The sequence below is a fragment of the Calidris pugnax genome, unplaced genomic scaffold, assembly GCF_001431845.1.
Source record: "Calidris pugnax isolate Ruff unplaced genomic scaffold, ASM143184v1 scaffold18, whole genome shotgun sequence".
Classification (NCBI taxonomy): Eukaryota; Metazoa; Chordata; class Aves; order Charadriiformes; family Scolopacidae; genus Calidris; species Calidris pugnax.
The window spans coordinates 5,087,660-5,103,842 of record NW_015090812.1 but is presented as its reverse complement, the minus strand read 5'-3'; the positions used below and the strand labels follow the sequence as shown (position 1 = coordinate 5,103,842).

Sequence of the window (16,183 nt, the reverse complement as noted above, 5' to 3'; positions counted from 1 at the left end):
GGGGGGGCGGGGGTCGGGGTTGTCGGGCCCCCCCCCCCCCCCAAGGGACAGGTCCCCTCCCTGACTGGAAACCGAGTGCTGCTTCCTCCCTGAGGCGGCCCAGTAGCTCCGGCCGCTGCCCTGCCCCGCCCGGGGCAGCCCCGGGGGAGACGGCGTTAAACAGCCCCCCCACACACACCATGGGGGGCTTCCTGCGCGGGGGGGCTCCGGAAAAGGCTTCGGCTCCGTCCCGGGCCCGGTGTCGCCTGCGGGGATGCTGCCAGCCGGTGACAGGAGCCCCTTGTGTGTGCAAACACGCCTGGGCTCCCAGCAGCATCGGAACCCAGACGCCGCTTCGTGCGCTTGATGTTCTTCTGCTTTCCTTTTGATTTGGACAATAAAGTCAAACGAGTTCTCGGGGAGGATTATTGGCTCAGCGGGGAGGGGTGGGGGGTTGAGTGCTGTTGCAGGATTATTTTCTGTAAGGGTATTTTCTTAGGTTCTTAGTTTCTGTCGCAAAGAGAAGCATGTGCTTATCTGTCATGTAAAAGCTTTACGCATCTGTTTTTGTCCAAAGTGATACATCTTTTTTTTTTTTTTTCCGGAGTCTTTTCAGATTTTCATGCTGCTTTCAGTCTGCCTGTTCTGGTCCTGGAGTGTTCAAGTTTGGAAAGTCAGGCTTTGATTAAGTTTTCTTCATAGTGTCAAACTTGGATCTGTTAGACGTGAGAAAGTGTACTGGAAATACCCCAGTGTACTGGTAGTTGGTGTGTTGTGCCAACCAAATCAGAAAGGATAAGGAATTAATGCGAGGTGGAGAGGTGAAGTGCTGCCTGAGTGTTCTCTAGTCTGATTAGTCTTGCTAATTTTATTTTTGCTTAAAAGTCCTACTGTATTGTCCTTCCGTCTTTGTAATGGATTTGGTTTTGAAACACTTAAACGCACTTCCCACCCTTCCAGCAAACCTAAACTTGAAAGAAAGAGCTACAGTCAAGGAGCTGAGGAAGAATGAGGAAGAACTGAGAGATAAATATATAGAATGAGTAAAGGAATCTTAGCTGTCCAGAGGGCTGACAGTTAGTAATGTTGTATTCAGATGAAATAAGGCAATAGGGAGGAAACATTTCAGATACCCTTGTAATCTAATTTCTCTGAATTTTGAAACTAAAGTCTGTTTTTCTGCTTTTCTGCTTGCTGTGGTTTTGTATGTTCTTACATTAAAGGCATAGCGAAAAATACGCATAGTTCTTATAGAATTAGCTTTGTCTATTGAAAAATCTTTGAATAGTAGATGGTGTGATAGTTTTGGAAGTACCTTTCTGAATCCACCAGTTTTTCCCCTTACCCCTCCCGAGATGTCATTGGTGTGACATTGCCAGGTCAGTGACTTTGCAGTGGCAGCACATCAGTTGCCTCTTACCCACAAAAGGTGAGGGGAGGGGTGTGTGTGGGGGATCAAGGTATCTTGGGGCTTGGGTTTCTTGTTTGTCTGGGCAGAGGTAGGAGTTTGATAACTTATCTCAAGTTTTCTTTCATTCCTCACCGGAATCTTGTATCAAGCAGCAATCCCATTCAAACAGCAAGTGCTTCTAGTCTTCTTGTTTAGTGTAAATGTCCTGCTTTCTTCATCTGTCTTCTGAGTGGCACCCTAGTGCTACGTGTACTTTTTGGATCTGGAATTCTCCTGTGTGAAAAGCCCGAGAAGATAACCTATTAGGACCACAATAACTTTCTTCTTTGATCTGAAAAGTGCATGACCATGGTTACAATATGAATCTACCTAAAAAACACTGGTAACTGTATTCTTCATATGCCTAAAGGTAATTCAGTAGAAAAAAAAAAGAATAAATTTTAAAATTCTAAGTTGCTGAATGTGTGCCTGTATTCTGGCAGTGTTTGGTAGTGTTAGGATCCTGTCTATAGGAGTCATGCTCACCCTGATCTGGAGGGATGAGCTTTGCTTTTTATTGGTTTTGTCTTTTTTTTTTTCTCTCCCCCTCCTCCTGTTAGCTGAAGCTTTCACACTCATTCTTGCCTTAAATCCCATGTCTTGAAATGTGTTTTTCCTCTCTACTGTTCTTGTGCTGCTAGAGCATCTTGGCAAGTGTCTTAGAGTGGCAACTAGAGAGCCTGTTGAGAATTGCATAGAAGACAGCTAACTACCAACTTGATTTAAAAAATAAATAAAAACACCAAGCTGAAACTTGCATATTCTGTAAATGAGTTGTCTTTCATGCTTTTGGAGTAGGTATGATGATGATAATCCACATTAGATAGTCTTTAAATACTTGCAGGTTACAAAGGATTTCCTGACCAAACTTAGGAAGACTCTTCTGGTAATGCCCCAAACCATGTCAGTCTCTAAAGTGGACTCACTGTAGGGACAAAGGAACTGAAATTGCTGTCAGTACAAAGGTGAGGAGTATCTTACCACAATAAAACTGAGAGGAATTAAAAAAAAAAAAAAATTTGCTCTATAGCTTGATACCTCCATAAGTTAAACAATATATTTGCTTCATAAGTAGCGAATAGTAGAGTAAGAAAACTGTATTCTAGGTAGTGGATCTGGGACAGTTGCTGTGAAGAGTGGTACAATGACTTGGATATTAGGAGTTACACCATGGCTTCACCAATATTTAGGAGCTGGTCCTGCTGCTGGATGCATCTTGCCTTGCTTCTCCCAGCACCAGGGAAGAGGCAGCATGGCAAGAACAACTGAATTTGGAACTGGATTCAGAACTGACCTAAATAAAAAATACTTTTCCTGCTGCCCTCCCTTTCCCAGTTTAGTTTTAACCCGGATTAGTTCCCACATTGAGTTGATTGTGTGGCAAGGTAAATATTTATGCTGACTCAAAAGCAAGAGCAGAGTAAGGGTGAGAATAAACAACAGGGAAACTGTTGTTTCTTGTTCACTTAGGCTGGTATAGAGTGATGGTGAAACTGTGTTGCTGGTCGCAGTTTACTTAGTATTGCCTTAACCAGGATTTTTGATGACCTTTCTAAAGCTGCAAACAAGAATAAAAAGTAGCATAAAACTTTCTTATATGTATCTCAAGTATATTATGTTGTTACTCGCTGACTTTACAATGCTGCTTTTGGTGTGAGTCAAGAATGCTTGCATAAAACTAAGAACGCATTCTTTTTAGATTAAGAATATAGCTAATATAGATGTATTTCAAGCGCGGGTAGAAGAGCATGGAGTTAACAGGCAAGATGCCCATTTTCAAATTTTGCTAACGAAGTCACTATGATAGTGAATAAGCAGGTTAGCACATGTGCATTATCTGCATCCATAATAAATTATGTAGGTAAATGAATGGGATGCTAGGATATACTTAGTATTTGTGAGGATTCAGAATGGTAACATATGCTTTAAAGACATAATTTTACATCAGTATGTAAATACTGCTGGTTTTTGAACTCTATTTTCCTAGAAGACCTGATAATATTTATAGCTACACAGTGTTTGCTAAGCATTTTGTGTTTTGCAAAGCAGAAATTATTTTATTTTATTTTATTTTATTAGAAGTGCAATATTCTGGCTGTTTGAAAGGCTCATATGCCTTCCAGAGCTCATACATTTGTATTTAAACTTACTTTAAGACTTTTACATTCTGAGCGTTAAATACAGCTTAAGAATCTAGCAGAGGAAAATAATATGGCTGTCTTTGCCACAAATAAAAGACAAGAAGGTGCCATTGTATAGTGGCTCACTAGTCGATTTGTTGATTTTCTTCAGTTTTCTGTCAGGGGTTCTTATAGGCAATGCCCTACTTGACAAAATCAAACGTGCTGTAGGCAGGGGATGTGTTTCTGATGAGGTGCTGTGGATGGAGGGAAAACACTCTTACTCACTGCTTAAAACTAACTTCCACAAGATTTTTTTGTTGGACTTGGAATCCTAATTAGATGAAGAATCTGGCATAAGTATCTTCAAAAAGATAAGGAAGTCTACTCTGTACGGTTTTCTCTTTTCCTCCCCCAGTTTTCCTCCCCCTATTCTACAAGGGCAGCTCTTGTCAAGCCTTTGCTGTCACTTCTAACTGTTTTGTTGTTTCCCTGCCTTCATTGCTGTTTATTTTCCACAGAGATCGTTATTGTAATGCATTTATTTGAGAAATATATTTGAATTTTTCTGCTATGCTTCTTCTAAGGATGATGCAATCTTCTCATCCCATCCTGGTTTGAAAGAGCTAGTTTAAATTAGGCTTTAATTACTTCTCAGCATGGACAAGTTTTGAATACAAATGCATTAGTGATATGTGTGACTTCTAATTTGGAGGACAGAGAAACAACGTATAAACTTCCTTAGTGCTAGCTGTTCTGTAATAGAAATAAGACTCATAATATATATTTTTAATTGGTTTATATTTTGTTCCTGCCCCTCCTGCTTACCCCCTCCAAAAAAGGGTTGTGTATGAAGGGAATAATTTTGCAGGACTCCTAGCATGAATGTTCTTTACTCAATCCCAGACCAGCATTAAACCCTTTCCTGGAGATAACCATCCTGTCTGCTTATTCCCAAGTTCCAGGGTAACATGCAGATCACACTGGGAGACCACTAATTGGGTAGGTCAGAGTGCTGCTGCTGGGCTCCACTTTCTTCTTTCCGCCTACAAACATCAGGATTGGCACATGCCCTATGGAATCTGGTCTTTAGGCTTTTGATAGGCCCTGAAGGGGACATCCCAGAAGTTGTGGGAGGGAGGGATGAGGGAAAGAATCCTATCTTACCTTTTTCTCTTTTCTCTAGAGCTGTTACCAATTATCAAAATTGGTTTCTTTGTGGGGAGGGGTCAGATAGCAAATGTATTGCTCGGGGAGGTGGTGGGTACACTAAAAGTTATATAAATTACCTTCTTCTGCAGCTATTTCATCTGGTAATATAATCATTAATGCCTTAAAACCTACATTAACACAGAGTAGTCATTATGTGAGGGAAATAAAGTGTACTTACCGATAGATGTAGTTATTCAGTGGAAAACAAGGTTATATTACTTTGGATTTGTACTGACAGTAAGAATGAATCAGTGTATTTTTGAAGACCTAAAATAGTCTGGGTTCCTATTCTTTTTTGTAATTTTAAGATACTTATTTTAGAATAACAGCATAACTTAAGGTAGAGGAGACCTCTGGAAGTCACCTGGTCCAAGCCCTTCTCATTTTGAGACCAACTTGTTAGTTAGATGAGTTTGCCCGGGGTCAAATCCAGTTGAGTTTTGAGATCTGCCCTTCAGGGGTGGAGGTTCAACAATATCTCCAGGCAACCTCTTTTAGTCAGTTTATGAATAGGTGAGCAGCATGTAATACGAGATTCTCATAAAGATTTGATTGCAAGTTCAGATGTGCATTTTCCTAATTTACATGTTTAACAAGCTGTTAAATGTCATTCTATTGACTCTGCTCACCCTTTTCTTTTGAAACATCATTTCCTACATGGCAGGGGAGGGAAGAAAGGGGAAGAAGGAGAAAGGGTCCCCTTTTTTTCTCTACTGTATCTTTGGGTAACCAGATAATGAAGACATAAGGATTTGTTATGCAAATCTGCGCTTTGTAATTCTGGTCTTTCTAAATTACTGCTGGGTTTGAAAAAATGATTGACTTTGTTTGCTATTTATACAGTGTTTTTTTCTGTGCTACTGCTAATCTTGATATTTTTAACTTTCCACTTATCTTTTGGTTTTCAATTTCAAAACTGTGTGAGAATTTACAATTATTAACCTGATTTCACATAACACAGACTAATAAATTTGCTCAGTAGGTTATCAAATTTCATCTAAACTGTCTTTATGCAAGCCAAGAGCAAGCTAGTGAAGTGCTACAGCTTTAAGTAACTGTACGTCTTTTCAAAAATATTTTCATGTTTCACCTCTATACTATGTCAGCTTGACACTACACTTGGTTGCGTGGCTTTCTCTTTACATTGATTGAAGTTTTAACTTTGTAATAGAACTTTTTAGGTCACAGCTTTCACTCTGTGTTTGATGTAGATGTCTGTTCAGTTGTGACACTAAATGTTTTAATCAGCTTTTCCCTTCATGCTAAGAGGCTGAAAATTAAGAATGGCATTTTATCTTTAAGCCTTCACTAAAAATACCAAATTGTTACATATTAGTAGTCATAGACTGATGTCTGAAATAAAAATCAGCATTTTTATCCAGAATACAGATAACTTGCACCATAAACTGTAATAGAATCATAGAATGGTTTGGATTGGAAGGGACCTTAAAGATCATCGCGTTCCAACCCCCTGCCATGGGCAGGGACACGTCCCACTAGACCAGGTTGCTCAAAGCCCCATCCAGCCTGGCCTTGAACACCTCCAGGGATGGGGCATCCACAGCTTCTCTGGGCAACCTGTTCCAGTGTCTCACCCCCCTCAGGATAAAGCATTTCTTCCTAATTTCTAATCTAGGTCTCCCCTCTTTCAATTTAAAACCATTACCCCATATCCTATCTCTCCACTCCCTCATAAAGGGTCCCTCCCCACCTCTCCTGTAGGCCCACTGTAGGTACTGGAAGGCAATGATAAGGTCTTCCTGGAGCCTTCTCTTCTACAGGCTGAACAACCCCAACTCTCTCAGCCTGTACTCATAGGAGAGGTGCTCCAGCCCTCTGATCATCTTTGTTGGCCCTTTTCTGGGCTTGCTCCAACACGTCCACGTCCTTCTTACGTTGTGGGCTCCAGAGCTGGACACAGTACTTGAGGTGGGGTCTCATGAGAGCAGAGTAGAGGGGCAGAGTCACCTCCCTTGACCTGCTGGGCACGCTGCTGCTGATGCAGCCCAGTATGCAGTTGGCTTTCTGGGCCACAAGCGTGCATTGCTGGGTCATGTTGAGCTTCTCATCCACCAACACCGCCAAGTTCTTCTCCTTAGGATTGCTCTCAGTCATTCTCTACCCAATCTGTGTTTATGCTTAGGATTGTTGTGACCCACATACATGACCTTGCACTTGGCGTTGTTGAACTTTATGAGGTTTGCACAGCTCCACCTCTCAAGCCTGTCCAGGTCCTTCTGGATGGCATCCCTTCCCTCCAGCATGTTAACTGCACCACACAGCTTGATGTCATTGGCAAACTTGCTGAGGATGCACTCAATCCCACTGTCCATGTCTCCAATAAAGATGTTAAACAGCACTGGTCCCAGTACTGACCCCTGAGGAACATCACTTGTCACTGGTCTCCACTCAACATCATCCACCAGTTCTCTCAGGACACGCGGATGTATCTCATTTGGTCCCATGGACTTATGCACCTCCAGGTTCCTTAGATGGTCTTGAATGTTGTCTTCTGTAGAGAGCAGTTCTTTATTATTCCAGCCCTTGCCTTTGCTTTCTGCAACTTTGGTGGTGTGGCTAAACTATATTTCTGTGTATAGTATCTTCAGCAGAAATTTTCTGTATAGTTCATGCAGATTTGGTATATGAAACCTGACCACAATTTTAACTGGGCACTGACCATTTGCTGAGATGATTGTGTTGACTGCCAGCTGTACAGACAACTCCTTTTTCAGCAAGGAAATGGAGTACTAATTTCATTCAGTTTCAGATCTAGTTTCACTATAACTTGACTAGTTTGAGAAAGTGTCAGAAGTTTCTTGGTTGAGAGATCTTTTCTTTCTGCCTGTTTCTTTTTGATGACTTGCTACACTGGGTGTGTTTTTTATCTTCTCTTAATTTCTTGGCATAGTCAAAATTGTTACTTTCTTTTCTTCTCCTCCTTCCTCCTTGTTTCAAAACGCTACTTCTAAAATTGTCCAGTGTGCACTGTCTAATACAGGGTAAAGGTCCTTTTTTTTTTTTTTTTCCATGCTGGTTTACAAACTAATCTGTATGGATACATTTACTAACGTAGAACTGTTGTCAAGATCTGGGTGTTAGTCTATAGCACAGTTTAAGATTTGTCAAATGAATAAAGAATAATATTTTCTACAGTCAGTAGATGGCTTTATGTTTTAGGGTGTGCCAGATGCTGTGTACACAGTTTGACAGATGTGAGCAAGAGCAATTCTTCTGCTGCACAGAAGCGTTCATGCCTCTGAAGAGCCATCGGTAAAGCTCTTCATATGATGGTCTGTAATCTTACAAAAATAAAATTAAGTTTGTGTGTGAACAAAATAAATGAGGTCAAAGGAAAATATATGCTACTATGGAATTTTACAAATATGGATTGCCTATCTTCCCCCATAGGAGACTACTATGGAATTTTACAAATATGGATTGCCCATCTTCCCCCATAGGAGATGCTGCTTCTCTGCTGTCTGATCTTTACACAGTCAGACTCTTGAGATTCTCAGCAGTCAAAACAGTGCAGTTAATGGTTTCAGAAGAGTTTGAAGTGAAGATGTTATATTTTAGATCAAGTATTTAGGCTCGTAGGAAAGTCTTGTCACTGCTGTGATGATCTCGGGGTTATGCTTCTGTTATAACTGATGTTTGCTTCTTTATCCTCCATGGGTTTTTTCCTCCTGTATATTTAACTTGCATAGCACATTTTTTTAAGCTGGGAGTGCTTCAATATTTGTTTTGCAGTTCCATTTGCATTAAAGGTATTACATAAATAAACCTTAAATGTGTTTACATAGTAGATGTGCATGAAGTCAGAAGTAATCAATTTCAAGAATCCTGTCTCTTCTTTCCTGTAATTAAAGATATACTAACCCTGTGGGAGTTTGTTCAGGCCTTTAAATACATGGTTTATCAGTTTAAAGGAATTATGTTATATGCAGAAGTGTGCAAGCAAAAAAAAATATATAAATAATCATTCTCGTGGCACTGATGCTTTGTCCTTGTTGGCATATGTGCAACAAAATGTAAGAAATCAAATACAGGGACAAGGATGCAAATCATTAGAGCTGTAAAGGAACTGAGGCAACCAGTAATAATATTCTCCATTTTTTCAGCTCAAAGGTGGGTCTATATTTAAGAAGAGATTGAGCACTCGTTAGCTCAGTTCTTAGCTAAGAAGCCGTGAGTTGAGCAATATTGTCTGAAGTGTGGAAAGTGCAGTCATCCAGTTGGGTACGGTTCAGTCTTCCATAACCATAATGTTAAAATACAGAATCACAAGACAGTCTTCAGAAAAAACTTCAATTCTCCTTTGTATTTTCTGAAGAAACTTTAATTAGTGTAATGTTAAGGGGATTTGTTCAATCATAAGTAATGAAATACTGTGGTGTGTGATGATTATACCCCCGCTGAAAATGTGTAGCAATTTACTGTTACTGATTTAGCGGCAAATAGAAGACAAATGTGTTCAGCTGTGTGCCTGTGTTTGCACATGGCAGGATGAGAGGAAAGGCAACATTTTATTAGTCAGTTGGCAGGCAAAACCATATTTTTGTTATCTCTTTTCTCCTCTGAAACTCTAATGACATATTTGATTTTTATTTATTTCTTTCTGTCTAGGGTGTGGATTTAGGATTTGTTCCCAGTGTTCATGACTTTGACAAGAAACTCACCGAGGCTGACGCTTACTTGCAGATCTTGATAGACCAATTGAAGGTATGCTAACTAACTGGTGGAGTTACTGTATGGGGAGTCTGCTTGTCAGCGTGGATTTCAAGGTCTGGTTCAAAGGAAGCTCAAGAGGAGGAGAGAGTCATGTTTTGTGCTTTGGTCAATGTGGGACGCAGAGAGAGCTGGCTGAGCTGACTGTGAACTGGAGAAAGCCTACCTTTTTATATATGAAGTCTGTGGATGATTGAATTTTATTTTCTCTTTCTCTCTAGCTTAGGGTGTTACATAAGTTCTGACTACTTCTGAAATAAAGAGATTTTTACTAGAAGTATAAAAATGAAGAGTTCTAAGCTAAGGGCTGAAATAAGCTGAAAATGGCTTTCTCTTAGAATGGATCTTGGGATTGTTAAAATGGAGTTAGAAAATCAGAATAATCCAAACAGATCTTATAGAATGGCTTACAATGGCTGAAACATTCTTTTGTGTGCATATAACTTCATGGAAATGGCAGAGATGACTTAATTATGTTTTTTTAAAATAAACTTAAGTCATTATATTGCATGTTTAGAATTTATCTTGAGAAAATTTTGTCAAGTAATATGTAACTGCAGTTACAGATAGTTTCAGACTTTGTTGTAGTAGTGATACATCATCTGTTCTTTGTCCTTGAGTGAAAACATTCTCTAGAAACTTGGTACAAATACAGTTCTTTTACTCTTTGTACATGTATTTTAAGAGTACATGGGAAGGTGAGGAATCATGAGGTCATATCTCTCAGTACTCACCTTATTAAGAAAAACAATTTTTGCTGCTGGTTAGGACACTTTTTCCCATGACTCAGGAGGTTAAAATTGCTGTTAAGATTGCTGGTTTGGATTTTTTTTTCCCTGATATAATGGGCAAGTATTGTATGTGGGATATTCAGCAAAAATTCAGTTGCAGGGGAGGGTGGAGAGGGGGAGGAGCATACCAACAAAAGTGGAGGTAGGCAAAAGAGATACAAACACAAGTCAAAGCTAAACTGCAAAGACTTGATCAGGAGTTACCTTTATCTCCCACTCTGGAGCCATCTAGCATGCTTCACTGAAGGAAGGTATTTAAATCTTTACACCCTCAAATTGTTATTTCAGGCCAGCTGGGGGGAGGGGGTATAAGAATTAATTAATAATGAAAGAAGAGTGAATCTGAGGATGGACAGAGACCAAGACTACAGTCTTTTTTTAGAAGCAGAAATCAGCCCTCAAGGGAAAGGGAGCACATGAGTAGGTTTTAGGCAGGCAGTTGAGTGAAGGACTGTAGCTCACCCATTAAAAATTACAGCTTTTTTTTCTGAGCAAGGGGGGATGTGATGAACTTTTGAACATTGCCCTTAATCTTCTTTCTTTCCTTGAACAACTTTTACTTAATGGTCATTTGTATGTACACCTCAGAGTGCTCTTGGAGGAAACTTTTAATTGTTTCAGCTCAGCTTGTGTTGAATACACATGTAAGCTTTTTAGTAAGAATTTGTTTCACTTTGCTTAGCTGCATCTCATGTTCTGCTTCTAAGAAAAGATATAAAAGTTAATGTTGGGAAATCACTATATACCTTCCCAAAAGAAGTGCTTACAAATCTTGCATGATTTGAATCACATCCCTGAATAACAAGGTACCTGTAAGGGTTGACAAGGGCTGGGGTTGTTTTGGGAAGCACTTTATATGCCCCAAATATCTTTGCTGAAATAAAATAAAGGCAGTTTGAGGTATTCTGAGGCTTTTATTACCAGCCTGAGCTGTGGAATTAGCGGGATCTGAGATTTGGTCTCTTGCAGGATGGGATATGTGAGAAATTAGTTAAAAAATTGTTATATCACAAATGCTGTGAAGAAATATTAGTCAAAGACTGCTTTGAGTCATAATACTAGGATCATATAACTTAAGTACTTATTAAATGCTCTTGTTTTTGAAATCTTGGTGCTTCTGGCTGATTTTATATGGAAAAATAACACTTGCAGTATTTTCACAAGTATGTCTTTCTTTTAGCTCTTTGATGAAAAACTCCAGAACTGCAAAGATGATGAACAGAGAAAAGCAAGTACATTTTGTCTTAAGTATTGCTTATTTTGCTTAATCAGATGGCTTTATGCATCAATTTGCTTTAGTCTGTAGAAATTTAAACATTCTTGGTTTATTTTCATATTCCTCAAGCTGTCAGAATAACTTAAAGCAATTTGAATAACTGATAACATTATTTGTGTTGTGAATATACAGCAAACAGAATTCTCAGTAATACTGGATCATAACATTAAAAAATATTTCAGTCTCTAGGAAATCATTACTTCTCTGTTACCCAACCATCTAAAGGATTTTTAACTTAAATTTGCTGTCTTTTCATCTTTAACAAGGATGGGTGTTTAATGTTTGTAGAACTAGCAAAGCTATTCTGAAGGAAAAAAGTAAATACTAAGAATTATGTATTTCACATAATGAGGCTGCATTCTGTGACTGCCCTGCCACATGCTGGTCTGAGAATACCGTATTTCATTCACTTTAGGTGAGGATCCCAAAAATGTAACTTGTTGTGTGGGGAGCAGTACTTTTTTAGGGGGGTTGTAATTCACTTAAGTGTTGTGTATTTTTTTGCATCCCCTCCTATTGCATTTCAAAGTGAAGTTTGTAGGTCAGAATTCAATCTCCATGGTTTAAGAAAGGCCAGCACATACCTTTGGTGGTGTGTGTTTGACAGAAAGTAGCGTGCTGGTTTTCTGTGTTAATTTGTGTGGTGTTAACTCCTGAGGAGTTGATTCTTTTTTTCAGCAAATGCAGTAATTTCAAAATCATCATGTAGTGGTGTACTTCATCTTAGCAACCCCCAGTTTGCTTTCAGTTTTGAAGACAGTGTCATGCTTTCTGTGGTTAGTTTACTACTTTGTAATGGTTGTGACCTTTCATGTGTTATCCATCCTGTTTGATGCATTACGTGGTGTCTTAGAGACTACACAAGTGATGGTCTTTCTGGAGCTCTTTTGCAAGTACAGGCTTTTGAAATAACTTTGAAGTACAAGTGTTCTCTGTGTAACCGTGTTTAATCTCTAGACAACTGACCGAAAGAGTAAGATCTAAAGATTTTATATTTCTCCTTGGGTGCCTTTTGCTGGGAAGAGTTCTCCTTCAATTTTGACCTCTCTCCAGATGCTACTTTGCAGATCAGGCAGTACTTGCTTTTTCCCTGTGACAGTGCTTCCAATCCCTGGAGACTTTCCACGTGTTGTGCTGATGTCTGTCTTTCTTTAACTGTGCAAAGTATCTGGAATAGACAGATTGACTTTATAGAGAGAGAGCAGGAGGCTTGTTTAGAAGAGGTCGGCTTCCCCTGGTTTTAAATCTTGATGAGTGTTGCTCTTACTATAGATTCCATTTATTATCTATTAAAATTGAAAAAGACTTGACAAAGCACTTTTTTGATCATGTGTCTTCCGGTACTAAAGCAGCTAAGAGATTTTTTGATACTGTATTTAGCAATTTTCTTATTTGTTTATGGAAGTATGGCTCAGCTATCAGACTATGAGCTGAGTGTAACCTGCAGGATCCTTCCATCCAACCCACAGTTTTTTTCCTCTGAGGAAACTAGATTTGGTTATTTGAGTGTTACATGCTTCCCAAGTAGTTAAACAGTTGCAGAAAACAACGCTTATGGCCTGAGCTATTGTTTTTGCAAGTGTACAGAGCATTGGACGAGCTGGTTTTCAGTAATGGAATATTTGGGTTTTTGAAGATAATGGTATAGGATAGGTGTTCCGAGATGCTTCAAGATCTCTTGGATATCTTCTTCCTGAGACATGGTAATCCCTTGAACTTGGAAGATGACAGTGCAGATGTAGATTTGATGAATTTTTAAGACTGGGAAATATTGTGATTATCATTAATTCCCTGTGTTATATCAATACTCCTGGCAGAACTACCACTGGCACTCTATAGTGGGACCTCTCTGCCTCTGCTGCTTCTCTTTGCTGGATGAAATGATCCCCCTGTAGTCACAGGATTGTTGAATTAGGCAAAAATCATGTTCAATGAAATAAAATTAGCTTTCTGTTGGATCACCAGTGGCTTCATAAAAAAATTTGATGTCAAGGAGGTGCCATCAGCAGCAAGTGGATGGAGTAGTTTCAGCGGCAGCCTGATATTTAATTAGATTAGGTATAGCACGTGTCTGCGTTGTGCAAATGGAAGTCTGCAGGAAATTATGGAGTAGTTTCAGCGGCAGCCTGATATTTGATTAATTAGGTATAGCACGTGTCTGTGTTCTGCAAATGTCTGCAGGAAATGGATGTTTCATTTGAAAATATGTGTATTCATTACCTAAAACTAGGGAAACTGTCTTACTAAAATTTTACCTTCATCAGAGAGTAGGAATGTTGGAGAGAAAAAATTGTGATAACTTTTAGTAGTAAATTATATTATTTGATTTTATTTATTGGCTTTTTTTTTTACCTTCAACGTACCTCTTTCTACCTGCTTCTGATTTTTCTTACAATTTTGTATTTTCTAAATTATATTAATTTAATGCAAGTTTAAATGAAAGATAATAGGAATAATGTTACAAGGATTGTAGCAGCATGTCTACGTAGCAGTGTAGTTCTGTACAATTGAGGAGATGAGATACAATCATTGTCCTAACTTCTCCAAACCAACCACTCTTTGTCAGGACGCTGGTTTTGTTGCTGGTGATTGTCCGCTTGTTTCTCTCTCCCCAGTCATGGTTATAGTGTGTTTGTATAAGATCTTACAAGGGGAGAGTTCACAAACTTTACTTTATGGCTGCTTTCATCACCATTCTACAATAACACATTGCTCATGAAAATCCAGAGAATTCATGTCAATGTTTGCTTAGCCCTAAAAAACAGGGGCCAGTGCCCTTTAGAAGGGTCCTCCCAGGAACTGAGTCTCCCTGACTTCCCTGCATTGTTCTCATAATTTTGTGTACACATGAAGAAGACAATATTCCAGTTCTGTGTGCTGTATTCGTGCAAGGTAGCCATACAGCACAAATGTGAAAAATACTGGATTAACGTGTACTGTTACTACTAAAGTTGGCCAGCTCACAAAGAATCCATTTTTATAGAAAACAAAATTATGATTCTGTAATTTGTGGATAGGCCTTGAAAACTAGGTGTGCTGAGGTTTTTCCCATCTCACGTCTTTTGTGTGATCTTGGACAAATTACCCTTTTGTCCAAGAATATCAGTGTGTAAGAATAACAATGTCTTAATTAGTCTATTGCTTGGAAAATTACAAATGGGTGGCTGGAAAACAGTGTGGCTGAATTACATTGTATGGCCTGACATCACTTTCAGATTTTCAGCAAAATGATGTCAGTGAAGGGAATGAGATAAGAGTTTATTTAGTGTGTGACTATAACATGTTTGGGGAAAGAATAGATAAAGAATAATCAGAACTGCTGTCGGCTGCCTACAGTTGGCTATAAAGCTTTGAGGCTGAATGATTTATTTCAGCTGCATTAACCTTTCATCTGACAAGATCTGTATGTTTGGGTACACTGCCTATTCTATTTTGGTGCTAAAAGGCTCAGAACTTCACTGATGTCATTGTATTTAAAATACTTTTTTCAATATGTGTTGATAAAGTTTGGACTGGAAGTATAGTAAAGACATGGAAAAAAAACCAACAAACAAAGGAATTTTTAGCTGTTGACATATTTCTCTGCTAGCAGCAGAAGTAAATATAACATAACTTTGTGATATAACATCCATGATCCACTATTTCCTAAATCAGCATGGTCTAGTCTTTCCAGTGGAGGAGGCTGAGGCTGGGTGCTATTTGGCCACCTCTTGCCAATTAATCATGAAGAAAATATGCAGTATCCTTATGAATAGTATGTGGAATAGAGTATAACTGAAAAAAGTTTTCCCCAGGTATTGGCTGGGAAGCCATTGCAGCATTTATTTGTTTATTTATTTTTAAATCCACAAGCTGAGACTATTCATTCCTGTAGGTTTATAGATGTGTGTTGCTCTCTCATGGTGTACAAATTGGCTTGTGACGCTGAGTCGGGGGAAAAAAGTTCCTTTACGCACTCAGATCACTTAAGAATCAAAAAGGCTGTAACTCAAGTCACATGAGATGCTCATATTAATCAAAACAAAGAGGTCCTGTAATTGAATTAGTAGAGGTTCAGTGCTGAGTCCAATTTAATAATTTTCCCTGCTGCAGACAGACCCAAGGACATCAACAGGATGCATATGCTTCTGAGATAGGTCATGCTTATGTTGTAAAATGGCATGCAGATGCCTTTTGCATGCCTCAAGTGCAATTCCATGCAGGAAATCTTTATGAACCAGTGTTTCTAGATAAAATTAAGTAGGCAGATTTCCAGTTGCACTTTTACTGGAGGCTTGGAAAGAGCGAAAACATGTGTGTGCTGTTATTTTCTGAGATTTTTTTTTTTTAAACTACTTAACTCTATATGTGTATTATACTGGAATGATGGTAATTTCAAGTAATATTGATCGTTGGAACACACCAGCATTCAGTACACTATATAAGGATATAAACTGAACTTAGAGTGAATCTTCATATTGCATTTCATTTTTGTTGATGTTATGCAAAACTGAAGTGTAGACTTTGGGTAATTATGTATAATGTCACTGCTCAGAAATTCCCTACCTTGTCCTTTCTAAGCTTTGATTATCAATTTGACTCCTGTCTTGTCAATTGCAAAGTGAAAATTGTGTCTATATCCAGA

General features: G+C 38.9%; 1 protein-coding gene across 4 annotated transcripts in view; it reads left to right on the top strand.

Annotated features, from left to right (window-relative positions):
• OSBPL9 (oxysterol binding protein like 9) overlaps window positions 1-16,183 on the top strand; it is a 56,756-nt gene that overhangs the window by 21,168 nt on the left and 19,405 nt on the right. For all 4 annotated transcript variants that reach the window (XM_014939212.1, XM_014939211.1, XM_014939213.1 and 1 more), the window contains 2 exons: window positions 9,391-9,486; window positions 11,464-11,511. In XM_014939212.1, the coding sequence (XP_014794698.1) occupies window positions 9,391-9,486; window positions 11,464-11,511 (144 nt within the window). The remainder of the gene's footprint in view (window positions 1-9,390; window positions 9,487-11,463; window positions 11,512-16,183) is intronic.